Consider the following 27,291-nt stretch of genomic DNA (forward strand, 5'->3'; position numbering starts at 1 on the left):
TCAAGACTTATGGTAGTCTTATAGTAGGTTTTAGCAGCTCTCGAACACCATTATAAGAATGTATTGATAAGACCTAAAAGTTTTAAGAAAACCTTGGAAAATATTCATGAGAACCTTCTTAAGTATGGGCCTTTTTCGACTTAAGAAGGGTTTATGGTTGTCTTGAAGCAGTGGTGTAGAGTAATTGGTTTTATGTTCTGTTTTATGAAATTAATCTTGAAGATATCTTTAAGTGCAGTTTGCTATGAATCAAATTTCTATATGGCATACTATTATAATTTTGATACATGGTCCACGAATTTCAATAGTTTTCACATGATATTAATGTGGGACAGATAATTTTTATGTGCTGCTGCAAATTGCAAAAATATGCCGCACAAAGAAATAAAAACTTATCAAAATTCAGTACAGGTTTAGACAATTTGTGCATTCTAATTAATGAAAATACACCAGCCAAGAACAGTACCGTCTTTACGCATGGGCACACTAGGGCAGAGCCAGGGGCCCCGGGCTTTTAGGGGCCCTCAACATAGGTTGAATACAAAATTATTTTGAGGGCTATTTTCCAAAAAATAGCAGCACTCAATTGTTTACTCTTTAGCGTGTGGGTAACAATGGATCAGTTGCTCGAATTCGCATTGCAGTTCAAGTGATATAGCGTTTGCTTTTTTATTTGATGAGCTTCGTTGATAGATTGTTGCATTTCTGTTATTTTTGCCAATAGTTGTGGTAGTGAAATATTGAAATAAATTTCGTTGCTCATATTAATAGGTTCGAGTAATTTGGATGTTTCGCTATGTTTATTTGTTTGCATAACAATGAAGGTGTTGATAAAATTTTCAACACCTTTATGGTTATGCAAACAAATTTTTGTGCTTTCGAAAGGTGAAAAGGCTAATTATTGTTATTATTTTTTCCTTCGGCCTCTTTCTGCACTGCCTATCACCGACACCAGAGAGGCGACTCTACCATCAAAACCCTAGACTTGCCACTTAACTACCGGCACCGTCTTTGAGATACTAATTCGTTGAATATGAAAATGATAATTTTACTGGAAGGACGAAGTCAGCTGTCTTAGTCTGGATAATCAAAACAAGGGTTTCTTACAGGGTAGTAAGAAACCCTTGTATGGATTATCCAGACTGAGACAGCCGACTTCCATATACCAGTCGTAATCTACATAACCTTAGATAATATTACTTATAATGCACTTTTTTGCTATCTTTGCCTCTCTGAACTGTTCACTATAAAAGAAAGCACAAAACTTCTGTCAGAATATATAACAAAAATCTACTTCACCAACAATTTGTGCATGAAGAGATACTATTTCAAAGAATTGTTCTTTTCCTGCAGCGAAAATGCAAATATCTAAAATGAATGAACATGGAATCGCGCACTTTGATTCAACATAATATTGATCGATTTCAATGGCTTCAATATTCAATATTGTTGTCTGTTATTTTTTACATTTTAACGACATTCAATTAGCTAGAGATTATTGGGTAGAGAAAGTTATGAAAATTAAAGCCATAGTATTCAAGTAAGAGCAAGGCTGTGAAGTATACAGATCGGAAAACTAGAACTGGTAGGGTCATCAGAACAGGCTTAATATCGTACGGGCTTATCTTTTGTCTTCTGCAAATGAGGGTCGAGCTTAGGCAGGTTGTCTGTAAATGTAGTTGAATTATGATTGAAGGAAATGTGGTTTTTTAAAGCTGGCAATTGACTTATTCCAGCTGCATCATATCAGGAACAGTAAGAAATTGAAAACACTTTGTAAATCACGTAGTTGTCAACTATTAATAAGTCGATTTTTTGGCATATCGCTAAATATTTTTCCAGGATTTTCATAGTATAAGGATCTAATGAATCGTCGACATTGTAGTTTTGACGTTTAACCCGTCTTACTCCATCATTCTTCATTATTGACGGAGGCTTTCTTCAGCCTCAAACAACGTCTTACGAATATTATATCATATGGGGTGGCAATAGCGCAGCTGGTAAGACCATTACACCGTACGCAGCTCACCTGAGTTTGAACTCCCACAACTGCATATAGTTTGTTAGGTCCTTTGCCGCGTTCGGTCAGATTGGTCTGAAATGCTAATATCTTTTTAATAGCTACCAAAATAATCTTACGTTTTTTGACGGTACCTGGACATTTACAATGGCACAGTGATAGATATCTTAAATTTTTATCAGGGACCATCCATAAATGACGTAGCATTATATGGGGGAGGAGGAAGTTTTTTATTTTGTGATGATGTGTGACGACAGAAGGGGTAGGGGGTCATGTCATGCTACGTAGCTTTTTTAAAGGGGAATAGGGGTTGAACTGATGTCACGACAATCTTACCCGTTTCATCTAACTAACATCGTTTCTGATTAAATTTTTTAAATTTTTTACGGGGACAACGAGGGGGGTGAGGGTTACCGTCAAGCTACGTAATTATCAGAGGGGGGGGGGGTATATGGAATTTTGTGACGAAATGCTATGATGGGGGAGGGGGGTGTTAAAAATCGCTCAAAAAATGCTACGTCATTTATGGATCATCCCTCAATAGATTTTGATTGTTACAGTGTTACCTATTTGGGCTCTTTACCCCATAGACCAATTGCAAAAACGAGAGCAAAACTCCAGCTCTCTTTTTGCCATACTACTGTTCGACACGGACGTAGACAGTAATAGATACGCAATAATACTACGTATAACAGTTAGAAGGCATAACTATACATTAAATTACATAAAACGTTAGGAAAACAGGAAACGCTCGGGATTGGAAAACTATGGGAAAGTAGGAATTAAAGCCAAACGGGAGAGGAAAATTGCGAGTGAGAGGTAAGCTACTGGGCTAGGATAGAAAGAATGTGAATCACTTTTGCTTAAGACTTCAAGAAAGGCAGACATCAAAGTTAAAGGCTTAAGAAGATAGACAGTTTGAAACATTTAAACGCAAAGTGTATAGTGAAGCAAATAGAGTAGTGATAGAAAGTGAATTAAATAAATACGGAGAAGGAATCAGGTATGGAACGAAAATTAAAACAGTCCCAGTAGCAAGCCCATAAGATTTCCTTCCCTCGTCAATTAATATTAACTCCGCTTGCAGGACCCATTATATTAACTCATAAAGCCATCGGAGTGGCTTAAAGTCCGAGGTGTGGTGTTCATTGCACGGCCCGTCGTCGATAGTGGCACCATCATCGCTAAAAGCACGTCAAAAGTGCCCACGAGCACACTGAACCAGCCACGAGGGGCCATGAAAACCTCCGAGTCGTCAGCAGGTAGCTGAAACCAGCTACGAGGTACCAGAGTGCCCTTGAATCGCCGGTCTGTCGCCGAAAGAACACAGTGTTCGCCTATCGACGTATCCGCCAGAAAGTGGAATCGCGGGTCATATCGGACCCAGTTACCCAACAGCACACGTGTCGCATCGCCACACCAACAGCAGACTATCGCAGCAGCATCCCGTCGTAGTAGCCATCGCAACAGCAGCCGACCGTTTCCCGGTACGTCCCAGCGTTTACGGCCGGCTTTTCACACCTACACTCACACTCAAAATTGTAAGTTACAATAAGTAAACGAAAAAAGTAAAAAGACCGTGTTTGTTCTTCTGATTGGGACAGAGTGACGTTGAGCCGACCCTGAAGCCTACGTGCCTCAAGCTCGAGCTAGCCAAAAAAGCGGCCTTCGGAGCCCACACCAAACGGTCCCCGTGGCTATACCAGGGACTAGGGGCAATAATAACCATGGCCCCTCTGGTCCGGAAACTAACAACAGTATTTTTAATACTTTCACGTGGTTGAATGATTTGGCTTCAGTTTGAAAAATAAATCTCAATCAGGGCCGGCGGAAAGCGTGGGTAGTATGGGTAGTACTATCCACTCGAAAATAACCGAGTGGGTAATTACCCACTCGAAATTTTGAACCATTTCAAAAAAAAAATTAGATGTGCAACGAATGTATCTCCCACTACACACATTTGAAAACATCGATGTACCACAATTCCATTTGCATAAACGAACGTGATTTAATGTGAATGTAATGTAAGCGTGTGCATTGCGAAAAGGCAAAAAATCCTTACTAATGGACCCCTCACCCTATGCTTTCTACCCAGTCGGGCGTAAAGTGTTTCGCCGCCCCTGATCTCCAGGTAGCATCGATGGTTCCCTGATGCCGGGGATTTTTTTTATTTCGATTATAGAGGTTTCAACCTTAAGGTCATTCGCCTCTTCTAGTTAGAAAAATCTCTTATGAAAAATTTCTAACCCTATGTGCGGGCACAGAGAACAGACGTCCATCTTCAGCATTCAACTTGTGTAAAATCTCTAACGGTTTCGAATGTAGTTGGGATATCCAAAGACGGTGCGCTACTGTCGTCATGTTTGTTTGTGGCTGAGTTCGACAGAATTGACAGCGGTTATTCCTCTAGCCATTCAAACTAATCCGGAACCGGTTCGGACTCCCAGCATGAATTCCAGCTCAAATGCATCAACCGATAGAGTCGGAATCGGTTGTTTTCTATGAGAAAGATTCCATACTGAATCCATTCAGGATTTCGAACCGGTTCCGGAATGGATTTGACGGATAGTTGGGATAGGTTGGTGTGGCGGCGCTAGTGTTTATCGTATATTAATTCAAATGTTTACACACGTTTTTTAAATATTTTTGTTCGATCATGGATGTCTGTTCTCTGTGGTGCGGGGTCGGGACTCGAACCCTGGTGCGCTGCGTACAAGGCAATCGATTTATCAACTACGCTGCGCCCACCCCCCATGCTGGGGATCATTTTTTGATCATCCTACTCTACAGCAGTTTATACCTGTTCAATTGTAGGGGCCTCTCATCTCAGTTGTGCCTAGGGGCCCCGAGTGGTCTTAAGACGACCCTGGCTAAAAATGGCCATTGTTTTGCTGGCTAAAAGACACAAAAATGGTTAGTCGCTATGAAACGACGATAGAGGATTTTTTTTGCTTTCTTCTATTTGGCTCATATACCGGAATCAAAACAATGATGTTCCTACTAGGGGCAGATCACTTGTGATGCATTTTTAAAACTCAGCGAAACTAAATGCACACTGAGGTAACTAGAATATCAAAATTTAAAAAATTGCGTTATGTTTTTTCGACACAAGAAATCAGTTTGATTTCCACTAGATTGCCTTATGAATCGAACCAAACTCAAACAACTACATGACCTATGCCTTTCATAGGGCAACCTTATGAAATTCTAATTTTTGAATTTATGGAATAAATAAATCCAACTTTATGAAGGTTGTAATGAGAAGATTATGAAATTCAACATTTTAAAACTCGAATAAATACTACATAGAAAGTGCAAACTCTGATTGATCAGATATCTTTACGATTTTATTTCTACTCGTCTACTTGGTGTTAATGCATTTTTTAAATACATAGATTACATTCGTGCATTATATGAACCAGGCGCGTTAAAAATACGGTTCCAATTGCGCTGAAAAATTCGATCTCGCTGAAAGTTAGCAGTTATCCAATTGTGATTTGCCTGAAAGGAAGATGCAATATTGTTTTTTTTTAATCAATTGAGACCAATTACTTTGGTTTACGTCGGAATATTTCCAAATTTACACCGGATGCGCCATTCAGAAAATCTGCGATTAGCTTCAATTCGTCCACAATTATAGCCGCCATTTTTATGTTTGCTTAACTTTTTTTCGCATAAGTGGCAACATTGAATTTCATAAGGCGCGGTAATGAAAATCCAATGTATGACGTAAGATATTTATACGTTGTTGTCAAAAGAATTATAGGTAGCATATGGAACTCATAGTTGCTTTATGTATTTTAGATTTTCAATGTTTTTGCAGCTTCATAAGGCGAAACTTACAAATTTCGCTAGTCTAGTTGCCTGAGTGCATTTCTTTCCATCAAAATAGAAATTCACAATGTATTTTGTGTTGCGTGCAATGTATTTTGCGTTGCGTGTAGAACGTCAAAACCCTACAAAAAAACTTGCCCTTCATAGACTTTTCTACGGCTCATGTACGTACACGTCACATGACACAAATACTGCTTCACTAGCTGGTGGAAAATAATAAACAAAGACGGCAAAAGTAAATGGGATTGTTTTCAACCAGTAAGCTGCATTGGTGTTCGTGAGACTGGCCGACAAGAACTCAATTCAACAAAATATCGAACAACGTGGATCAACGTAGAATGTTTGTCGAACAAATTTTTCTACGAGGGAGTGCAAAGTTGATACAAAAATGGAAATTAAACGCATTTTTTCTAATTTGATGCAAATTTGTTATACATTCCTAGAGTGATCTGCCCCTAGTGTTCCTACCACTGATACCAGCGACAATCCTAATCTAGTGATCTGTATCTACTGTGTAAATAGCGCCTAAAACTCTAGCGCTCTAGATTCTACAAACTGTCAAACATTCGACCAGGTCTAAAAAAAAGTTTTAGATAGGTAAGTTAACTGGAATTATTGTAAACACAAAACAGCGAGAACCGTTCCAGATTTAAATGAATTTTACTTCTATACATCAACCAACAAAAATTGCACCCGCAAGGAAATATTGAGAGAATCCAATTTGTTCACGAGGGCAGAACACCTAAGAAAAGTGGGATGTTGTATGTTCCGTATTCTACTCAACAGTAACCGACATCAACTTGGGGCCAGTTAGACGACAAAATCAAAACAGTTTGTGCTGCTAGCTGCCATTTCGTTTGACATGCACATGCGTTTTCGTTTTCGCAAATGCACTATACCTGTGTTGAAACGAAGTAGCTCCAAGGTAAAAATAAAAGTGAAGGCCAACACTTGACTGAAGAAATGATTGTGACATTTTACGTAAACAACATCGCAACGTATTTGCTCGTCCGTTGATTAAACATTACACATTGTTTTAACGCGTAGAATAAAATTGAGTACCAGCTATATTTTTGGATTCAGTCAAATGTTGTTTTAAGTGAAGGGCAACATTCTGTATTGAGATGTCAAGAAACACGTTTTTTCACACGCTCTGTGTTGTTCAGGCTTTCGGTTTAGCTTCAAAAACTTTTTCAACAGATTTACTATGATGAGTGTATGCAATGATTCAAATTACTTATATTGCATTCAGCTTTGAAATAATAAGAGCACCGCTTATTGCTTTTCTTTAAGAAATACATCAAAGAAAATAGCAAAAAACCAAAGAAGCCGACGGACCTTTCATTCTGAGAAAAAACATCCCCCATCGGAACACGAACATCGAACACCGGACGAAGATCGGTGTGCGAGTCTACAACCGCTCGACGGCAGGCATTCCGGCGTGTTACAAGCCATCGCTCGTCGCCACCGACGACGGACATCCTCGAACGATGCCATCGTCATTTCGAACGAGAGAAGGTCGCCGTAATTCTTTCGAGCGTTGGTTGTTCGATACATGTCTTTATGGATATATTTAGCTGTTCACCTCCAAGAAACGACGCGATCTTGGGCCCCCGTTCTATAGAGGTGTTGTTTGTTTACCGGGTCCCCCCCCCGTCACAGTCGTCGGTCGGCGGTAATGCCGCGATTGACCGCGCACACAGTTTTCATCCAGTGATCCATCATCCGGCCTGTGACAGCAATCTGCACCGGGTCCAGAGAGAGAAAGAGAAAACGAGCGGTAATAATCCGATGGCCTTCGACAAGGGCATTCTGGTGGGTTGATATTGGTTTAAGGACACAGTTCTAGGTTACCGTGCAGTGGTTTCCGTAGATTTCGAGAAGAGCATTAAGTTTCATTCGAATTTATCGTTGTGAGATTGACCGGGATCGAACTAATTGAATAACAATAAAACTACAAAATCATCTTCCTTCTAGTTTTAGTAGCCTCCGGCAATCACCGATGTTTCAATACTACAATTTTCAATCAATGAACTCAATAGTCGAAAGATTTATTCCTTAGAATTAATCGCAACGTCCCTGTCTTCTGTCAGCAAGTAAATTTTCGCTCGCCCAAGAAAATGAGGAAAATGTCGAGATTTTTAAAAATAGTTACATCTTTTTCGCTAGCCTTTTTTATTTGCCTCACTGTCCAACAAAACGGTCAGTCGCATGAGTACACGCGCTTTTCAGCTGGCAAAAAACTCACATACACACAGTCACCCATTAGCCTAGAGTACTGACAGCGGGATACTCTCGTGATTGGCAGCACTGCCGAGCACCCATTCATTGTCGATGGAAAATATCAATGGAATTATTTCACGCAAGTAGCTGCGATCACCTGCGGACAATTGGCACTTACCTCTTCAATCCGGAAGGTGGTCATCGATTTCCTCGTGACGGTGTGAGTCTCCTCGTAATCCATGGTGCTTTCCAACAATCTTGGATCTGTTGCTCAGCAGTGAAATACTTTAAAAACACTACTCTCACTTCTCACTTTTAGGCTCAACTACAGACCCTCGCAAGCGGGTTGCTTATTTTCAGGAGACACTAGTCGTTTTCGCACTCTGCACTCGCAAGAAAAATGAACACTCGATTTTTTCTCCTGCAAACAATAAAAAATGGTCACTTTCTTCACATTTAGAAGTAGATAGTACTGCTTTATTATGTGTTACATAAATAAACTCATAAATTTTCCTCGCTCGTCTCACTCGCACTGCTGCAATTTGTATATCTTCTTCTATTATGCACGCGAAAATCCGTTTCTCCGTGAGCGTAGAAAGGGGGCCACCTTCCACAAACACCGTCAATTTTGAATTTTTATTGGCCACCTGTCTGCGTTCTAGCGCGTTTAACTCGAGAACCGGTGGAGGGGAATGGTGCGTTGCTTTAACCGAACACTTTGCACGGCACTTTTAGCCCAGCGATTTCCAACCGCACGCGTAATCCCTTCAGCAAAAAGTACGTGTCAAATTACGCGAATAGATCGACGTACAACTACAATATCTCCCGCGGACCAAAACCAAGCAAACAGACCCGATCGATTTGCCTTCTCTCCGCTACACGCCGAGTTTGTCTTCTTTTTGCGTCCGATGGGAATAAGAAGAGTAAATAGAGCACAACACTGTCAGCCTGTTTGCTCACGCTTGTTTTTCACTAGCTTCGTCCGCGCAGGAAATTTCCTTCGGTAGGGCGCGATCGGTATAATGCTGGCTGGTTGGTTGATGACGGGTGAGTCGGAAAAATTGCCAGTTGAATTTTCAACGCAGCACAGAGCAAGGCTGACAAAAATGAGCACAACTTGTCACAACATTCGAAGCGAGTTATGGGTGTATTTATGAGTGTGTGTGTGTATGTGAGAGAGAAATTGCGTTGAGAGGAGAGTTATAAGCAACAAACGTCACCCACTGATGCCATCCGATCGGCGTCAGCTGATTGACGCATGCTAGATTTTGAACGATTTGGACGGCGTACAATTTCGCAAAATGGACAGTAACTGCTTTAGCTGCGAGTCGCGGGTGATCTGTGCTAATGGACTACATGGCGCAAAATTCGCAACTCGTGGTTTTCCACTGCTTTCCAATTACATCCTGCTGTGTTCTTGACTGCTGGCGATTTGTCTGTACAAAATTTATATTTTCACCTCGTGGCGTTTCTGGGGCGGTGCACCAAAATGTATGGAAAAATGTGGTGTGCCTACAACACGCAAAACACTTCGTTTATATCTTTTGATGTGAGTTGTCACATTGCACCACCACCAAAGTGTTTCTAGGGAAATAAGTAAACCGTACGGATAATGGATTAGGATGATATCCATGCTGGTTGTTGAGAAAAAATAGGTATTTGTGCGAAACATACTGTTCGTATTGTTTGTTTGACGGTTTAATGTATGGAACATACACTACATTCACAAAAAACTAGGCATCTCCATCCCAGTGTGGGTTCCGCAGACGCATTTTTGATTTTGACCAGTCTGAAAAAACTAAAGATGGTCAGCAAGAATAGAAAGATAATTTTAATATCTACAACTTCGTCGAAGACTCTAAATCAATCCTACTTCCTTGGAAAAAAATTACGAAACTTTTAAATAAGTGATAGCTGAGTTAGTTTTGCTTGGGTCCTATCAGCCCATGGTAGATTCTCACGAATTGATTTTTTTTGCGAAACAGGGTTTGGAACTATTTTAGTACATGATATGAGTCATCTTTTGACTACACAATTTAAAAAAAGTTTGATTTGAATGTATCGTGTTCCATTCGTCAGTAATTGATACCAACTTGGTGTCAGTTAGATGATATACCCAAGCTAACACAAAATTGGCGTGAGTTAGACACTAAATCCAAACAGTTTACACAACGTATCGGAACGCCTAAAGCAACTGACTGGTAGTGATGTCTCGGTTAGCCAAGCACAGAAACTCTGGGTTACTTGTGAGAATAGGTAAACGAATCCTTGTCTTTTGGCGTGAGAGTCAAACGCCTGAAATTACGCAAAAATTTTCTCTTAAGGTAAAAAGTTTGATTAACCAATTTGCGCATGAGGGTACAACACCTATTCCCTCAGGCTCTCACGCCAAAATACAAGAGTCTTGTCAAGTGGAGAATATCATTTTTTGTTGCGTTGTCAGGTTTTTAATTTGTAGCATATTTCGTCGCCAGCCACGCAATCTGCGAAGGGTTCGCAAATCGTCTTCCACCTGGTCGATCCATCGTGCTCGCTGCGCGCCACGTCTTCTTGTACCGGTCGGATTGCAATTGAGAACCGTTTTCACCGGGCTATTGTCCGACATTCTGGCTACGTGCCCAGCCCACCGTAGTCGTCCGATTTTCGCGGTATGACAGATGGGCGGCTCCCCAACAGCTGATGCAACTCATGGTTCATTCGCCGTCTCCATGTGCCGTCTTCCATCTGCACTCCACCGTAGATGGTACGCAGCACTTTCCGTTCGAAGACACCAAGTGCGCGTTGGTCCTCCACGAGCATGGTCCAGGTCTCGTGCCCGTAGAGAACTACCGGTCTAATCAGCGTCTTGTAGATGGTCAACTTCGTACGACGGCGAACTCTGTTCGACCGAAGTGTCTTGCGGAGGCCAAAGTAAGCACGATTTCCTGCCACGATGCGTCTACGAATCTCTCTGCTGAGTGCTGGTATCATTGTCGGCGGTCACCAGTGAGCCCAAGTACACGAACTCTTCAACCACCTTGATTTCGTCGCCACCGATGCAAACTCGAAGCGGGCGGTTCTCATTCTCTTCTCGTGAACCTCTTCCTATCATGTACTTTGTCTTCGACGTGTTGATGGCAAGTCCGACGCGCTTGGCTTCTCTTTTCAGTCTGATGTAGGCTTCCTCCATCTTCTCAAAGTTTCGTGCAATAATATCAACGTCATCGGCGAAGCCAAGTAGCTGAACGGACTTTGTGAAAATCGTACCACTCGTGTCAATCCCTGCTCTTCTTATTACACCTTCCAGCGCGATGTTGAATAACAGACACGAGAGACCATCACCTTGCCGTAACCCTCTGCGTGATTCGAAGGGACTCGAGAGCGTCCCTGAGACACGTACTACGCACATCACCCGATCCATCGTCGCCTTCACTAATCGCGTCAGTTTGTCCGGGAATCCGTACTCGTGCATAATCTGCCATAGCTGATCTCGATCGATAGTGTCGTATGCGGCTTTGAAGTCGATGAACAAATGATGTGTGGGCACATTGTACTCGCGGCATTTCTGCAGTACTTGACGAAGAGCGAACACCTGGTCCGTGGTAGATCGTTCGCTCATGAAACCCGCCTGGTACTGCTCCACGAACTCTCTTGCAATTGGTGATAGTCGACGGCATAGTATTTGGGAGAGTACCTTGTAGGCGGCGTTCAGCAGGGTGATTGCTCGGTAATTACAGCAATCCAGCTTGTCGCCCTTTTTGTAGATAGGACACACGACACCTTCCATCCACTCCTCCGGTAAAATCTCCTCCTCCCAAATCTTGGTAATCACCCAGTGCAGCGCTTTAGCCAGTGGCTCGCCACCGTGTTTTAGTAGCTCGCTTGGTATTTGGTCAACCCCAGCGGCTTTATTATTTTTGAGCCGGCTAATCTCCTCCTGGATTTCTTGGAGATCCGGAGCCGGTAGTGTAATGTCTTCCGCGCGTGCTCCCAGGTGCGTTACCGTGCCATCCTCGTCGTCTGCTGCATCACCGTTCAGGTGTTCTTCGTAGTGCTGCCGCCACCTCTGGATCACCTCACACTGGTCCGTGAGAAGATTCCCGTTTGTATCTTTGCACATGTCGGCCTGTGGTACGTTGCGCCCTGCGCGTGTGTAGCATAGTATAGTGTGATATATAATAGTATAGTAATAGTATAAAGGACGAACACGAAATTATTGCGACACATTCAACAGGGCATAACTGTTTTACCATTGGGTAAAAATCAACCAAATTTTGCACACTTTCTCATTGATGTGTATTGTTTACATGCTGTCAAAGTCGAAGTCGTGTTTTTCGATTCAACGAAAATGGAGGTGAACCAACGCGAGTCGAGAGAACAAATTCTTTCCAAACACCTGGAATTTCCTGACCTGTCGCACCGGCAGTTGGGAAGAATGTTGAACATGCACCATTCAACCGTCTCCAGAGTGTTGAAGTGGTTCCAGGAGCGGTTGACGTTGGACCACGGCAAAGGAGCTGGAAGAAAACCGGAACCGGAGAACAAAAAGACGGAGGGAAAGGTGCAGCGGATGATTAAAGCAAATCTCAACGTCTCAAGCAGTGATTTGGCTAAAAAGATCGGCATGTCGCAGAGCTACGTCCAGAATGCAAAGAAGAGAGCTGGACTACATACATACAAGGTACAGAACTTCCCAAACCGCGATGAGCGGCAACAATCGAGGGCTAAAACTCGGGCACGGAAGCTCTACGAGAAGATGCTGACAAAATATGGCTGCTGTGTGATGGACGACGAAACGTATATAAAAGCCGATTTTAAACAAATTCCGGGGTTGGAGTTTTTCACCGGCAAGAGCAAGTTCTATGTGGACGACAAATTTAAGAAGAAGAAAATGTCGAAGTTCGCCTCCAAATATCTCATTTGGCAGGCCATCTGCTCTTGCGGACTGAGGAGTGAGCCTTTCGTGACAAAGGGCACAGTAAATGGCGAGATGTACAAATCTGAGTGCCTTGAGAAGCGCCTTTTGCCGTTCTTGCAGCAGCACGACGAAGCTCCGCTATTTTGGCCAGATTTGGCATCATGCCACTATTTTAAAAGTGTCCTGGAGTGGTATGAGGCCAATTCTGTCCATTTTGTTCCAAAGGACATGAATCCGCCAAACTGTCCGGAGCTGCGCCCGATGGAGCAGTACTGGGCAATGATGAAGCGGGAACTTCGGAAGAGCAAGCAGACAGTCAAAGACGTGAAGGACATGTTAAGAAAATGGAAAAAACTGAGAAACTGGTACCGGATGACACTGTAAAGACTTTGATGGAGGGCATCAAGCGAAAATGCGTTCAATTTTACACTCAAGGCTCCATCGATTAACTTTCCTTTTGATTTTTGAAGTAAATATATGTATAAAACTACCCTAAAATTTTGTTTGATTTTAAACATTATAAGAAAATTGGCATGACATTTTCGGCAATAATTTCGTGTTCGCCCTTTAATATAGTTTTGTATACTATAGGGGGGGGGGGGCAACTGGGGCGGGAAGAACAGTAGTTTAGGAGCTTAATGACCCCCCGGACCTACTGCAAGTTGGGGAATCTTGCTAGGATTTGGTGGGGTTTGGATTAGGCTCTGCTAAACCTCTAAAAAGCCATAATTCCGAAAGCACCTTCGACGAAGCGAGACTTTGCCGCTTCTGCTAAGATCCTAAGATTTCAGATATCAAAGATCTTAGCAAGATAAAAGTACTCTAGCCCAACCGAAGGCACATCAGGATCGTCGCCAGTAGCGTCCTTATTACGGCATACTGGCCATGGCGAACGTCGACGGACGGAACACGGACCACGAATCCGATGGTGACTTTGGGTTGACAAGCGTCCGGTTCTGCTACCTGAGTAATGAAGGATGACACCGACTTAAAAGGGCGAGTGGGCTAACAGCACGGCTACCGTCAAAACCCTGAGAGGTCTACGGGTCGTTCAAAACTCGTCACTATTTAGTTGACCGATCTAGCCCGGAACCCTACTTCCCATGAAGGATAACCATAGCGTGATCTCCCTGCTTGGATCGATAACCATAGGGTTTAGAACCAACGAGTTTAGATAGCGACCCGGAATTGGTAATGTAGAGAAACACATACGGAGCAGGCGCGACGAATCCGTTCACCAGAGATGGTTTGGTGAGGTCACTACCACCAGCGGCAGCAAGAGCAGGTGGAAGAAAAGCAGCAGTAGCAACAACAGCCAGAGCAGAAAGGAAAGCTAAAAGTAGTAGCAGCGAAGTACTTTGTGGAGGTGCTTCACAAGTTTGTGGACGCGAGAAACAATGTTTCTAAGAAGATGGTTCGCATAATCCGAAAGGTGTTAGTGTCTGCCATGAAGAAGTATGACACGGCAACGCGAAGGGCTGATGTAGCTGATCGAGCATTAGCGTCGGCTAAGGATACTATCTCTAGGAATCAGAATCAGGAATCAGAATATATTGGCTTAAATGGCACGTTCTCCGGATGTAGTCGGGGATTTGTGAATGAAATGGACCCCACGCGTGGTCCTTAGCTAACGCCCATGCAACTCCTATCCCTACCTCCGCGCGGTACTAGCCGGGGTACGAGCAGTTATGGTGGAAACTATGGACAGAAAAGGGGTGAGGAGGGGGGTGGTTCTTCGGCCAAACCTGGAGCGGAGCGTCTATTCTCCATGTTAGGAGCGGCCCATAACAGCGTCTGTTTCCTTTCCTTTTGATAGGGGGGCTGATCATCGTCCGAGTTCTAGCGAGGGACTCTAAGCTAAATTATGCACCATGGTTCCCCGGAAATTTAGAGGGTTGATGCCAGGCTTTGTAAGCCAGCCATAAAAAATCAAACAACGAACAATCAACGAGATTATAAGGACCGGCACCATCGGCGAAGACCAAGGCAAAGAATAAGGACTGGTGGTATCCAACGGGGAAAAACGATCGGAAATGGTGAGTGAAGCTAAGCAATCATGTGAAAAAATTCCCCCCCAGAGGCGAGACTCGAACTCGCAACCTTTGAGACTCCGGCCCAATGCACTAACCCTTATGCTATCCCTGGGTATGGTGACATCCCAGAAATATCATATGGTTATCCCACTGGCGACAGTGATCGTACCTGCTTGCAAAGCGAGAATCACACACAACGGCAGCTGATCACCACAACACAACATTTGATCTATTTAATTTCCCCGCTAGATACCAAGGCCCGGGTTTTTATTATCGTGTGGTGTCTAATTTTTAGTTCATTACCCATCGTACTTCGGTGGGTGACAGAGCTAATGAAGACTGTCGATTTCTGGTCCCTTGCCCAGTGAACAGAGGTATGACGGGAGCGAACCCGCCCGTTCGAATTAAACTAATAATTCAATTTTTTGGTCTTTTGACTTAAGTGCCAATACCTTATTTAGGACTGGTGGTATCCAACGGGGAAAAACATAAGGGTTAGTGCATTGGGCCGGAGTCTCAAAGGTTGCGAGTTCGAGTCTCGCCTCTAGGGGGGGGGGGGGATTTTTTTCACATGATTGCTTAGCTTCACTCACCATTTCCGATCGTTTTTCCCCGTTGGATACCACCAGTCCTAAATAAGGTATTGGCACTTAAGTCAAAAGACCAAAAAATTGAATTATTAGTTCAAAGAATAAGGCCTACCGATTGGAAACTCGGGATGAGGAGTTGTTGAGTTGAGAGACCAACTTCAGCGGAAGCACCCGCATACTTTCCGATGCATTGAAGGATCGATAATTGATGTAATATCAATGCTGTCCCCAACAAACAACGAAAGCTGAAATGCCTCTGAATAAGCTGAACAAGAACTGTTTATGCCAGCTAAATTGTTACTTGAGTCATTGCCGAAGGAAAGGACATCACCTAACTGGAGTACCGTTGTAGGTCGGAAGGAGATACACGGAAAACAACAAAAGCGGAAGGAAGAGCGAAAAGGGGAGCAGAGGAGGAAAGAGAAACCGCCGGTTCGTCAGAAGGCGCCAAAGGAAGAAGTTGTGCTCGTCAAATCTAATGACGCGACGACGTATACAGCGCTGCTCTAGAACGTCAGAGAGGACCCAGAGCTGAGGGATTGGGGGGAAACGTGATAAGAATAGCAACTCGACCTAGAAGATGATTATTACCAAATCAAAGGGTGAAAAGGCAGAAGTTGAAACGTTGAACCCGGAGATGGTGATTGTGTACAAGGACCTTGATGGGATTACGACGGAAGACGAGCTGAGAGGAAACAGCAGTGTAACCTAAGCACATGTCGATTCGGTAAATGAAGGGATACGGAGGAACTCATACAGCGATGATTCGTTTACCGGTAACCGCTGCTGACAACGCGCTGGAGGTAGACAAACGGTCGGATGGTTGAGATGCCCATTTAGAGCCGCTCCACGAGTGAGTAAACAAACGGAGAAATGTTTCAAGTGTTTGGGCTTTGGACATTTCCGAATAGATCCAGGAAAATGCGGGGAGACGGTCCATCTTGCGAGAGTCTGCACGCAGAGGCCGTAGTCCCTGGGGCGATGCGTACCGAACCGTGATGATGAAAATGAAGGGCTCACGGACGCCAGCCGAAACATGCCCGGCTAAGCTGAAGATAATTGTTCCGGGTCTCTTCCCGAAGCGCAATCCAACTCCATGGCCACCGACACCGTACCGTTGAAACAAATACGGACGATCGGCAAGTGACTAATGATGAGCTCATAGCAGCATCGAAGCGCCTGAAATCAAAGAAAGTTTCCGGTCCCGATGGAATAACAAACGTGGTGCTGAAAGCTACGATCCTGGAAAATTCGGACAGGTTCAGGATGGTGCTGTACAAGTGTTTAGATGAAGGCAACTTTCCCAAAATGTGGAAGGCACAGAAGCTGGTGTTACTGTTAAAGCCAGCGAAGCCAGCGGGTGATCCGGCCTTGCATATGTCTATATGTCTGCTGGATATACTCGAAAAACTTCTGGAAATAATCAATATTAACAGGCTATCCAAGAAGCAGTTCGGATTCTGCAAACGAACATCGACAGTGGATGTAATTCGAACAGTGCTCGACAGTGCTGAAAAGGCATGTAAACAGAAGCGAAGAGGAGATCGATACTGTACTGTGGTCACGATAGTGATTTGAAGAATGCATTTAACAGCGCTACCTGGGGAGTCATCGCCGCAGCGCTGGACAGAATGGGGGTGCTCGATTATCTATGCCGGATACTGAAGAGCTACTTCCAGAGCAGAGTGCTGCTGTACGACACGAACGAAGGGCAGAAGTCAATGCAAGTCACAGCAGGTGTTTCTCAGGGCTCCACTCGCGGTCCAACTCTTTGGAACGGGATTTATGGTGAGGTCTTGATACTGTGGCTGCCCAGGAAAGTAAAAATCGTGGGTTTCGCGAACGATGGGTCCTTAACGGTAATGGGTGAGACATTTGAAAAAGTGGAGGTGTCTGTGACAGAGACAATGAATGCGATCGAGAGCTGGAGTCAAGCTGCAGATAGCTAGGTGTTAGAGGGTGTAGTCTTCGTAGTTGGCGTCAAACAGCTTTCCCGGGAAGCTGACTCGACTGATCTATGCAACGATGGACGGTGTACAAAACAGCGTAAGGATTTCGGGTGAACTTTCCAGTCCATTCGAATCTCGACGGGGACTGAGACAAGGTGATGTCTACTATTCAACATCGCTCTGGAAGGTGTGATGCGACGAGCCGGGCTCAACAGCCGGGGTACGATCTTCACGAAATCCGGCCAATTTGTATACTTCGCGGACGACATGGACATTATCGCCCGAACATTTGGAACGGTAGCAGACCTGTACACCTGCCTGAAACGCGAAGCAGCGAAGGTCGGACTGGTGGTAAATGCGTTCAAAACAAAGTATATGCTGGTAGGCGAAACCGAAAACGACAGGCTAGGAAACAGTATTACGATCGACGGTAGTGGACAATTTTGTCTACCTAGGATCCTTATTAACAGCTGACAATAACGTGAGCCGTGAAATCCGAAGACGCATCATCGGCGAGTGTTGGGCGTAACCGACGTTGGAGAGCTACAAATCGAGTGTTGTGGAGGTAAATTGTTGAGTCAGTGTTATCATGAAATTTATGTTGAACTAAATAAATGAAATGAGTCCTAATAAAGACACGACGGCGATAACGATGTCGTGACCAGGACGCACTTTTCAACATGGCCCGTTTGCAAAGTTTCAGAAGAAACAGCAGTTTGAATTTTTGAATGCTAGTAACTTGCTTTGTGCCGAACTGAATTATACCATGCTTGCTCTAATCAGCCGAAAAATGTGCATCAATGTTGCATTAAAGTTTGAAGTAAACATGTTTTAATGCAAAACCTGATTTTCATAATATCTTTCGAAAGCGAGGTGGTAAAAGTGAAATATCCTTGGCTATTTCAGGCAAACCCGACAATAAGAGACCCAATCTAAAACTGAGAGTCTTTGAATATAGATCCCGCGTGTTCGTTCACTACCATTCGTTGCTTGGGTTTTGAGCGAGCAACATATGGATTGGAATTCGCCCGTTTCCTAGCTCTGTGCAAAGTTTATTGAACGCTGCGAGGTTAAACTTTGCGCACACTAACGAGTGGTATGGCAACGGGAGGTAACATATACAAGTCTCGCGTGTTAATGTTTTACCATTCGTTGTTTGTTTGTTTTGCATCATATAGGTTGAAACATGCGAACGGCACAGATAAAGATGCACAGCAGCATTAGCACAAACCCATGCCGCAGAAAACCGACATTTAGGCTAGAATAAAAGTTCTTCAAAAACCGTGTTTCTCTATTGCCATCTACGCAAATGTTTACTGACAGTTCCAATCCAACTGCATTGCATCGACCACTGCGCCACCTACAAACCTGTATCAGAGGTTCGCTTTATTGGGAATTTCATTGGTGAGTTTTACACACATTTCCAATGGAGCTTAAACGTCTGGTGTCTGTGCCCATACACATTTAAACCGAGTACATATTTTCGGGTGCCACTACCACATGCACCCGTTTGCTAGGTATGCGCAAAGCTTATCGGGTGCCCTTCACTCTGCTGTGAGAGGTTAAACTTTGCACACACGAACGACACTTTGTTTGATTCATCTAGTGGCTTAAATTGTAATTTTCAATCTGCAAGATATGGTAAATTTATAACCGGTTGATGACCTACGCAAATCATGTCAGAATCGCATTCAGGAACAACAGATCAGCCTGAACATAGAGGACAGAAGTCATCCAGTAGCCTTCAATAATCTCCAGCGAATCACCTCTCAAAACGAATGGGCCAAACACATTTTTCAAATCTATTGCAGATTTCCCGAGTTCTGACGAAACAATGTTCGGCCGTGACGGAAAAGTCGAAAATTCGTTCTGATAAGCTTCGGGTAGTAGTAAACAGTCTGAAGCAGGCAAGCGCTATTGCTGGCTGCCGTCCTTTTTCGAAGGACGGAAGTATATGTGCCAGCTTACGAGTTAAAGTGGACGGGGTCGTTTCCGGCTCAAGTTTGAAAAGCACTGATCTGCTGATGCATGGGGTTGGCTGTTTTTAAAAATTCCATGCTTCAGACTGCTTTCCGATGACCTTCGCCGGAACTGCTCTACCTAGCTACCTCCTCTTTGACAAGGTACATGTGCCTGTTTGCCTTTTTGTGCCGCGGGTCATAAACTACACTAATTGTACACAGAGCCACCCACTGTAACAATAAGGTTTGTCGTATGAAATGCGGTAAAAAGGGATGTAGAAAAGTATCATTATTTTGGGGTAAGTTCGCATGTCCCTTTTATAAACAGCGCGAGGAGAAACTGAAGCGTTCCCTTCAGGGACACTCTAAGCGATCTTTCGCAGAAATGCTTAAGATAGCTACGAGGGAACAAAATCTACTGCGCCTAGAAGCAATAGAAAAAGGAGGTTCATTTCCTCTTATAAGCATCGTTGTAAAAGCCAGAAGGTGTCTCTAAAAGGTCCTCCAAAAATAACAGTTCGAGGAAGTATTGGTGCAAAACTGAAGCAAGTATCTCGTGGCCTCAAAAACTGAATGTAGAAAAGGAGACTGTAAATGGCTCCTCCAGCGATTCATACGATTTTAGTATTATTTTGTTTTTTTGCAACAGTGCTTAGATAGTCTTTAACGGAAACGTTTTAGATTCCTAGGAGCGTTGATCATATGGACTCTCTCATAATAAGCATAACTATTCTTCAGCACTCTCAATGCAAAAGTCATCCTCACGATTCTCGGTACAACAGCCGAACAGGCAGACGATTCTTGTCGAAGAAGACATAATTAATCACCAAAGTTCACCCGATAGAAGTTTAAAGGGATACACAATTTTGTCCCATCCAGTGCGATTTCTATTCAAAAATTTTTGCTCAATGAAGCAAAGGGACCTTGAAAAAGCCAACCCCGTACTTCAGTAGATTCACGCACAATTTCAAATCAGTGACCCCACTGTCGATCTCAACTTTGTAAGCGGACCTTTAGACGCGATAGTCCTTCATTCAAGCCTTGTCGCCACGAAAGACATTTGCTTGCTTTAGAAAGAATATTACAATTCTGAACTTATCTGGACGACCTTTCGGGATATCTGTCACTGTTGAACATGTTCTTTCAAAATCTTTACAATATTTAGCGGATCATCTTTGGTCCAAAAGAAGCTCAAATATGGTCCAGCTGAGTTCAATCAATGTTTTTAAACGGGTAGTCGAAATCTGGGTTTTTTCAGGAGAGTTTACTTGGGCTTAAACTCCGGCGCAAAGTGAAAACTTAAAGAATACGAAGGCAGAGACAGAAATTACGGAAGATATAATAAATTGAAAGACAAGCCAACGGACAAACCTTCAAACATGTGGTAAGTTTGGGGGTCCGCAAAGGATGACATTCCCAACGGTTTTTAACCGAAACGTTACTTTGACCCTCCCAATTCATGAAAGAGCTCGAAACATCTGCTCCTCGACTTTGTGGCAATGGAATGTTATACAGCGTATGTTACATTCACATGTTTATGTAGAATTCTTTAAACCTTTACATTTGAAGTCTTTCTTCCGGGGATTCATGTTTACCGCGGCACTACAATCGCTGATAATACTGCAAATGCCTTTGTGGCCACCGCCTCAGGAGAGCGGAGCTATTTCCATGTACAGTGTAGAGAGATAGAATATCGAGATGTTTGGAAGAATTACTGCAATATTCTTGTTCTACAACTTTGTAGAAGACACTTAATTTCTATCTCTCTTAGTTGAAAAGTTAGTGTTGGCGCCATCTATGCGGTCAGATGTGGAACTACAATTTTCTAACCAAAACATAACTCGTATTATGTACTACAATTCTTCCGAACCTACTATTCAGCTAAATCTAACCATTATTCCATAAAAATGTTTAGTTTGTTAGAACCTAGTACTGATACACTATCATGCACTGCTAGGCCCCATGCAAAACTGACTCAGACATCACTTCGTTAAAAGTTTAATAACTTTTCCTATTGGAGTCAGATCGCTTTGCAGTCTTCAACAAAGTTGTAGATAATAAAATTATCTTCTTAAGTTTCACTTTTGGTGATAATCTGATGTATACAGTGCTACCTAGCGGCGAAAATTTGAGCAAGAGGGTTTTCTCCATGTAGATTGTCGAAAAATCGCATGCAAACTTCAAGCACGTTGGTCCGGTAGCTAGACTTGTTCGATTTGGCTCAAATTGGGACTAGGAATCGGATCAGGGGTGGGCCGATGGGGGTCATTTTTTCTGTCACTCTAATGTACACACGAGATCATTGTTCGAAAGTCGAGCTGAAGTTAACACCAAAGGTGCGCAGAACTGAGACTTCGCCAAAGGCGCCAAAAGGTCACACTACGGCTCTGCATGGGGTTGCCTTCATGACGATATCGATCTACTTCACACCACGAGCTTTGTTACAACTTCAATATGACCGTTTTGACCATGGATGAAATGACACGGATTCTGACTCCCTCAGCGCTCCCGAGCGTCTTGTAATTGTTTCGCTGATCGACATCACTGCGGTTAGATTACATGTGGAAGGTAAACCCAGATCCCAATGGGAGCACCCATCTGCCAATCGTAATTACTATTGTTAACGGCCGGGGCCACCGAATACAATCAACGTTTCTCATGATCTCACACAAAATATTGATTAGAAGAGCTACGCGTCTGCGATATCCGTCAAAATCGAATCCACACAATAGCTTCCTCCGAAGGAAGAGTACGACACCGCGATTCAAGCTCAGACTAAACGCATACTAGACGGAAACATCCGCGGACGGTCTCCCAACCCATGGTGGACCAAAAAATGAGCAGACTTATACGCGGAGAAGAACGCCGCGTTTAAGGCTCTAGCAGAGGATTGACGTTAGAAACACGGAAACGGAAAAGTTTGATGAAAGCCTAAAACGTAGTTACTGGCACCGGTTCGTTCACGGATTAACAAGAGAAATATCGATGAGCACTCTTATCTTTCTTAACGAGAGCGTGAAATGTTCAAACCTTTGGATATTCGATTTAGCCAAGAAGGCTTGTCTGGATTCAGTCCTGTCACAGAAGACCTAACGCATCACGCCCTCTCACGGCACCGCGAACAAAATACTTCTTTTGGAGGTCTCACTCGTTGTCCCCAAAGCACATGTACGTTTCGTATGGCGACTCAATAAAGCTGAGATTCAGCTACATGGGTCTTCCCGTCGACTCATTTCTATACCCTCTTATATAATTTTTTTTGTCAACGGCAAGGACCATTAGAGAATACTTAAACAATTTGGTTACGTGAACTATTAGGCTAGATATCGAATTCTTCACGAATATAACTGAGCTAGTTGTATTTTCTAGGAAGCGTGAACCAGAAAAACTACAGCTTAATGGGTCAAACTATCACTTCACAGAAAAATATCTCGGGGTATGGTGCGACGCGAAAGACACCCAGGGACTGCAGCATTAGGTATCTACAACAGAAATACCCATCAAAGGATGGATTTTCTTCGCATAATAATCCCAGCCCAACAAGGAGACCTAATTTGGTTGAATCAAACAACGTTTCAGTATGGTTACACTAGTTGTACATCTCATCCGCTAGAGCACTGTAGAAACCGATGGTTCAGTAGGTGTACATGAATAAAGTGTCGTTTTTGAAATATGGCGAAACTCGGTAATGATAAAGTTGTAAATCATCGTCTGGGTCAAAAGGTACCGTAATTGAGCTGATTGGATAGAATCATTCAAATTATTTATAACTCAAATGGACAGCTCATGATATAAAGAAGGATATTAAGCAAATAATTTTAATTCTTGAATCGTTGCTTTGAAAAGCGACAGCTCGCTGGCGGAAAGGTTAGGACGTGTGAAGAAATTTCATAAATGCTCTGTTCATGTATTGATGCCTAGAGTCCAGATGGTTGAGACAATCCCTCTGGCGTCGATGATAGGCCCTCAATGCGGAAAATAAATAAAAAAATAAAACAGCGACGAGAAGCGCAATGCCAAACAAATGAATAACTAGAATAGGTGGGTCATTAGGTCTCATTTACATACATTTACATTTACATAAATTACAACTGGTTTTCAAGCTACGATTGTACGAAATACACCATTGGGTCGGTAGGATCGTTGCACTAGCCCAGCAATTGTCCTGTATTCTAAGAATCGACTACGATGTCTGTCGAAATAGAAGGACGCAAACGGAATGTGGTACGCTGGCTTTGTTTTTACGCGGAGCTTCAAGAAAAAACGAATATGGTCGGTCCAGTCAATTTGCTATTTGACCTTATACTACTTGGCCCAACTTATGAAATTATCATTTCTAGGCAGACAAGATCTAAAATCAATATTTAAAACTTTCAGAGTTTGTAGAGTAAATAACAATTCTATGATTGAAATTTGAGTCAGTAGTCGCTTGTTTCGCATGTCTGGAAAATCGTTTTATTTTTATTTTCAGATTATTCAAGCGCCATTGCCTTTCCTCTCTGAATTTAAGCATCTGAGTAAATATTTGTTTTCAATCTGTTCACATTTTGAAACATTACTTGACCTTGTATTCAAAGCTACGGCCACACTGTCAAACGCTCAGGGCAAAACTTCAAAGAGATTTCTGTGATCAGCTATCCGTTCTACTCACTGGTTGACGTCTGCCCCTTTTTTCTCTTTCTCTCTCACTCTTTAGCAAAAAATAACTAGATAGGGTAGTGATCATTTTAATTAATTATTAAATATTTTATTAATAAACCATCAAGCCTCATTTCCTCCCAGTGAGCTTAGTTCAGTTAGTACTGGCGGCTGTGCACATGCTTTCTTCACCAACCGATAGATTTTGCTTGGCTCATCACTCTTCACATTTCACTATCCCTCGTTCGCACTAATTCATCTACTCAAGTTGAACATTCACAACACATCCTTTCACGCAAGCGTGTAAAATGTATCGTGTCACGTTGTTTTTTTTCGCAGTTTCTCGCTCATTTTTTCACTGGCTCACTTTGATGAAATCCATTCTCTTCCACGAACTACCACACCTTACCACAAACGTTTTTTTCCACAGCTGTTCCGTACGGTTCTCCGTTCTGTAGCAAATTCTAACCTATACGCAATTGCCAAGCGCAGCCAAGTTACTCTCGCCGCGCGAATCCAAAACAGACCCGTGTCCCGGCCAACTAACTCACTGCGACTGATGATCGACCGGCGTTGAGTGACTGCGAGCTGACTGCTGTGCTGTGGGTTTGCCTGATGGGAGATTTATTTTCCTCCCAACACAACGGGTCCCGGCCCCAACAATCCGGTTAGCGCCAACGACGTCAGCGCCGCCGGCCGCCATCAGGCAGGCTAGGCGTTTCCCCCTTTAGAAGATGCGAAGATCGCGCGCGCAGTCTTTGTTCTGGAAATTCGAGACAAAAACACGCCCGCACGTGCCGTGCCTGCGCTCTTTCTTTGCTGCTTACCCAGCTTAGCTTCCAGCGTTTGTTGTGTTGTGGAAAATTTCTGCTTTTGGGTTTTTCGCACTGTTGGCCTTGCCAAGGCGCACAAAGGAACAGACTTTTCCTTCCGGACTGGTGGACGACGGGAAATAAAAAAAAATGGCGAGGTACTATTCAAAGCACACGAGGACGGAACTTGGAATGAAAGAACAAATGAGCATACTTGAATCTTTAGAGGGAAATGAGTGGTTTTTTTGTTACTGTCACTTTTTCTCGTTGATGTCATTGACACGAAGCAGAAAGTGGTGAAGTTTTTTTTCTTCCCCAAACAAAATTTTAATTACCTGCTTCGACAAAGTGCTTGTTGCGAATGAAGGTTTGGGTTCGAGGAACTCACCAAAAACTGTGTTCTCTATAATGATTCAAATATATTTTTGGGGACAGGTTTTTTTGCATTTTTTGTAGGAGACAAGCCACTGTATTCAGTAAGATCTATGGTGGTAATAAAGGTTTTGATTGCTTCAGTTTACGTCACTTGTTTGACAGCTTACACAGAAAAATCCTAGAAAAATCACGTCGACGATTCGTTTCGCCCAAAAAGAACTTTTCTAAGCCTTTGTAAACATTACTGGCGAACTGTTAAGGATGAATATTCGAGTTCATTGCGAATGTCACGATCAAGTTCATCCTTGACAATTGAATACTTTACGATGACGTCACAAATGAACTCGAGTGTTCATTTTTGACAGTTCGCTTGTACTGTTTACATTGACTTAGAAAAATTATTTGCGATTTACTTCGAGCGAATCTAGTCGTCCGCAAAATTTTTCTAAGTCAATGTAAACAGTACAAGCGAACTGTCGAAGTTTTTGACGCGTAGCGAGCGGAACAAATCGTGTCATCACTCCCACCACGTATCTATTCGTACTGTCTTTCGAACTCCTTTGGTGTCCTGGGTCTAAAGCACTCATTATCCTCTTCTAGCAACAAATTCATTATGACACACACTGTTTCCAGGAATATGGTCCAGTAAGCGCTTGCTATCCGAGAGCTTTTCATTTAAAGATACTATTAGGGCACCTATTATTGGTTCGAAACGTCAATTGACAATATGTGCATTCGGAGTGTTCATTTTTGTACATATTTTATGAGGGTTTGCCAATTTTATTATGACTTCACCAGCCAATGTGGTTACGCTTTTTACGCGTGCTGTCCGACTTAAACTACGCGTAGCTCGAAAACCAAATATCAAGAAAACTGGCATCTCTGTCCAGAATCTGGAGACAGTAACAGCAGCACCTTTCCGGGTAAAGGTAGTACTTTCTATAGTGAAATACGTACACATATCTATATTATGTATACATTCACATTGGGCTGGCTACCTTCATACAATAGAGGCGCTGAATGATTTGTCGCTTCTCATTTGTATGGGAGAAGGAAAAATACGTCAGTCTTCTTGATATGTAGTCCTCGCATAGCCCCTATATTTGAGTATACCTGGTAAACGAGTGGATTACATGTTTGCTTGCGAGAGGCCCCTGCTTCCGACGGCGAGTAGGCGGTCACCTCCGCCGGTGGGTCGTCAGCGTCGTTGCGTCGTTTCGGTTCCTAGACTTTGGTTGTGCGGCTAAGCCATATCGCACTGGCACACCTTAAACACATGTTTACCGGAAGTTTCCGAAAATAATGTGGGATTTTTTTTGCAACGCTCTAACTCCTCGTTGTAATCTAACGATTTCGCCACATGGGCGCCAATTTGACGCTACGGAATTAACTTTGTTTACATTCGACGAGTTTCGTTTCGGGTTAACAATATCTAGCCTACTACTAAGCCAAAGCCCAACTCGGTCTCTTTTTCAATTAAGTGTTATACCAACCGACATAACCACGCAAAATGAGCTGGATGAACTTCGTTTGACAATTCGGTTCTTTACGGCTGGATGTTGTTGGCTCGAATCAAAACTTGTCGAAAGTAAACAAAGTTCATTTCATATCGTCAACCTGGCGCCCAGGTGGTGAAATCAACGGAGTGCTGGAGCGATGCCAAAAAAATTTTATTTTCAGATTAAATTTTACTAAACTTCCCAGTTTAACTCAGCCGGAATGCTGGCTGGTTCTAATTCGTATTCCAGCTCCTGTGACACAACCGATTCAAGTTAGAATGTTCAAGGGGTACCATTTCGATGCGGCTTAGCCGCATAACCGAGGCCTAGGAACCGAAGCGCCGTCGGAAGCAAGCGAACCTGTGACCCACTCGTTTGCCCGGCTTACTCAAACATAGGGGCTATCCCTAGTTTAAGTCCGACTGAGCGGTAGCGAAGTCGGACAGCACGCGCAAAAGCG

General features: G+C 43.2%; 1 protein-coding gene across 8 annotated transcripts in view; it reads right to left on the bottom strand.

Moving 5' to 3' along the window:
* Nucleotides 1-24,706, bottom strand: part of LOC131680344 (tropomodulin) — a 215,522-nt gene extending 190,816 nt beyond the window's left edge. For 2 of the 8 annotated variants that reach the window (XM_058961082.1, XM_058961085.1), the window contains exons 1-2: nt 24,555-24,702; nt 8,256-8,612 (exon numbers count right to left, since the gene is read on the bottom strand). In XM_058961082.1, coding sequence (XP_058817065.1) covers nt 8,256-8,318 — 63 coding nt within the window. In that variant the 5' untranslated portion in view covers nt 8,319-8,612; nt 24,555-24,702. Of the gene's footprint in view, nt 1-8,255; nt 8,613-24,554 lie in introns of all 8 variants that reach the window. The other 6 variants (XM_058961097.1, XM_058961093.1, XM_058961076.1 and 3 more) reach the window with 5 other exon arrangements.
* Nucleotides 24,707-27,291: the final 2,585 nt, after the last annotated feature.

The sequence above is a fragment of the Topomyia yanbarensis genome, chromosome 1, assembly GCF_030247195.1.
Source record: "Topomyia yanbarensis strain Yona2022 chromosome 1, ASM3024719v1, whole genome shotgun sequence".
Taxonomy (NCBI): domain Eukaryota; kingdom Metazoa; phylum Arthropoda; class Insecta; order Diptera; family Culicidae; genus Topomyia; species Topomyia yanbarensis.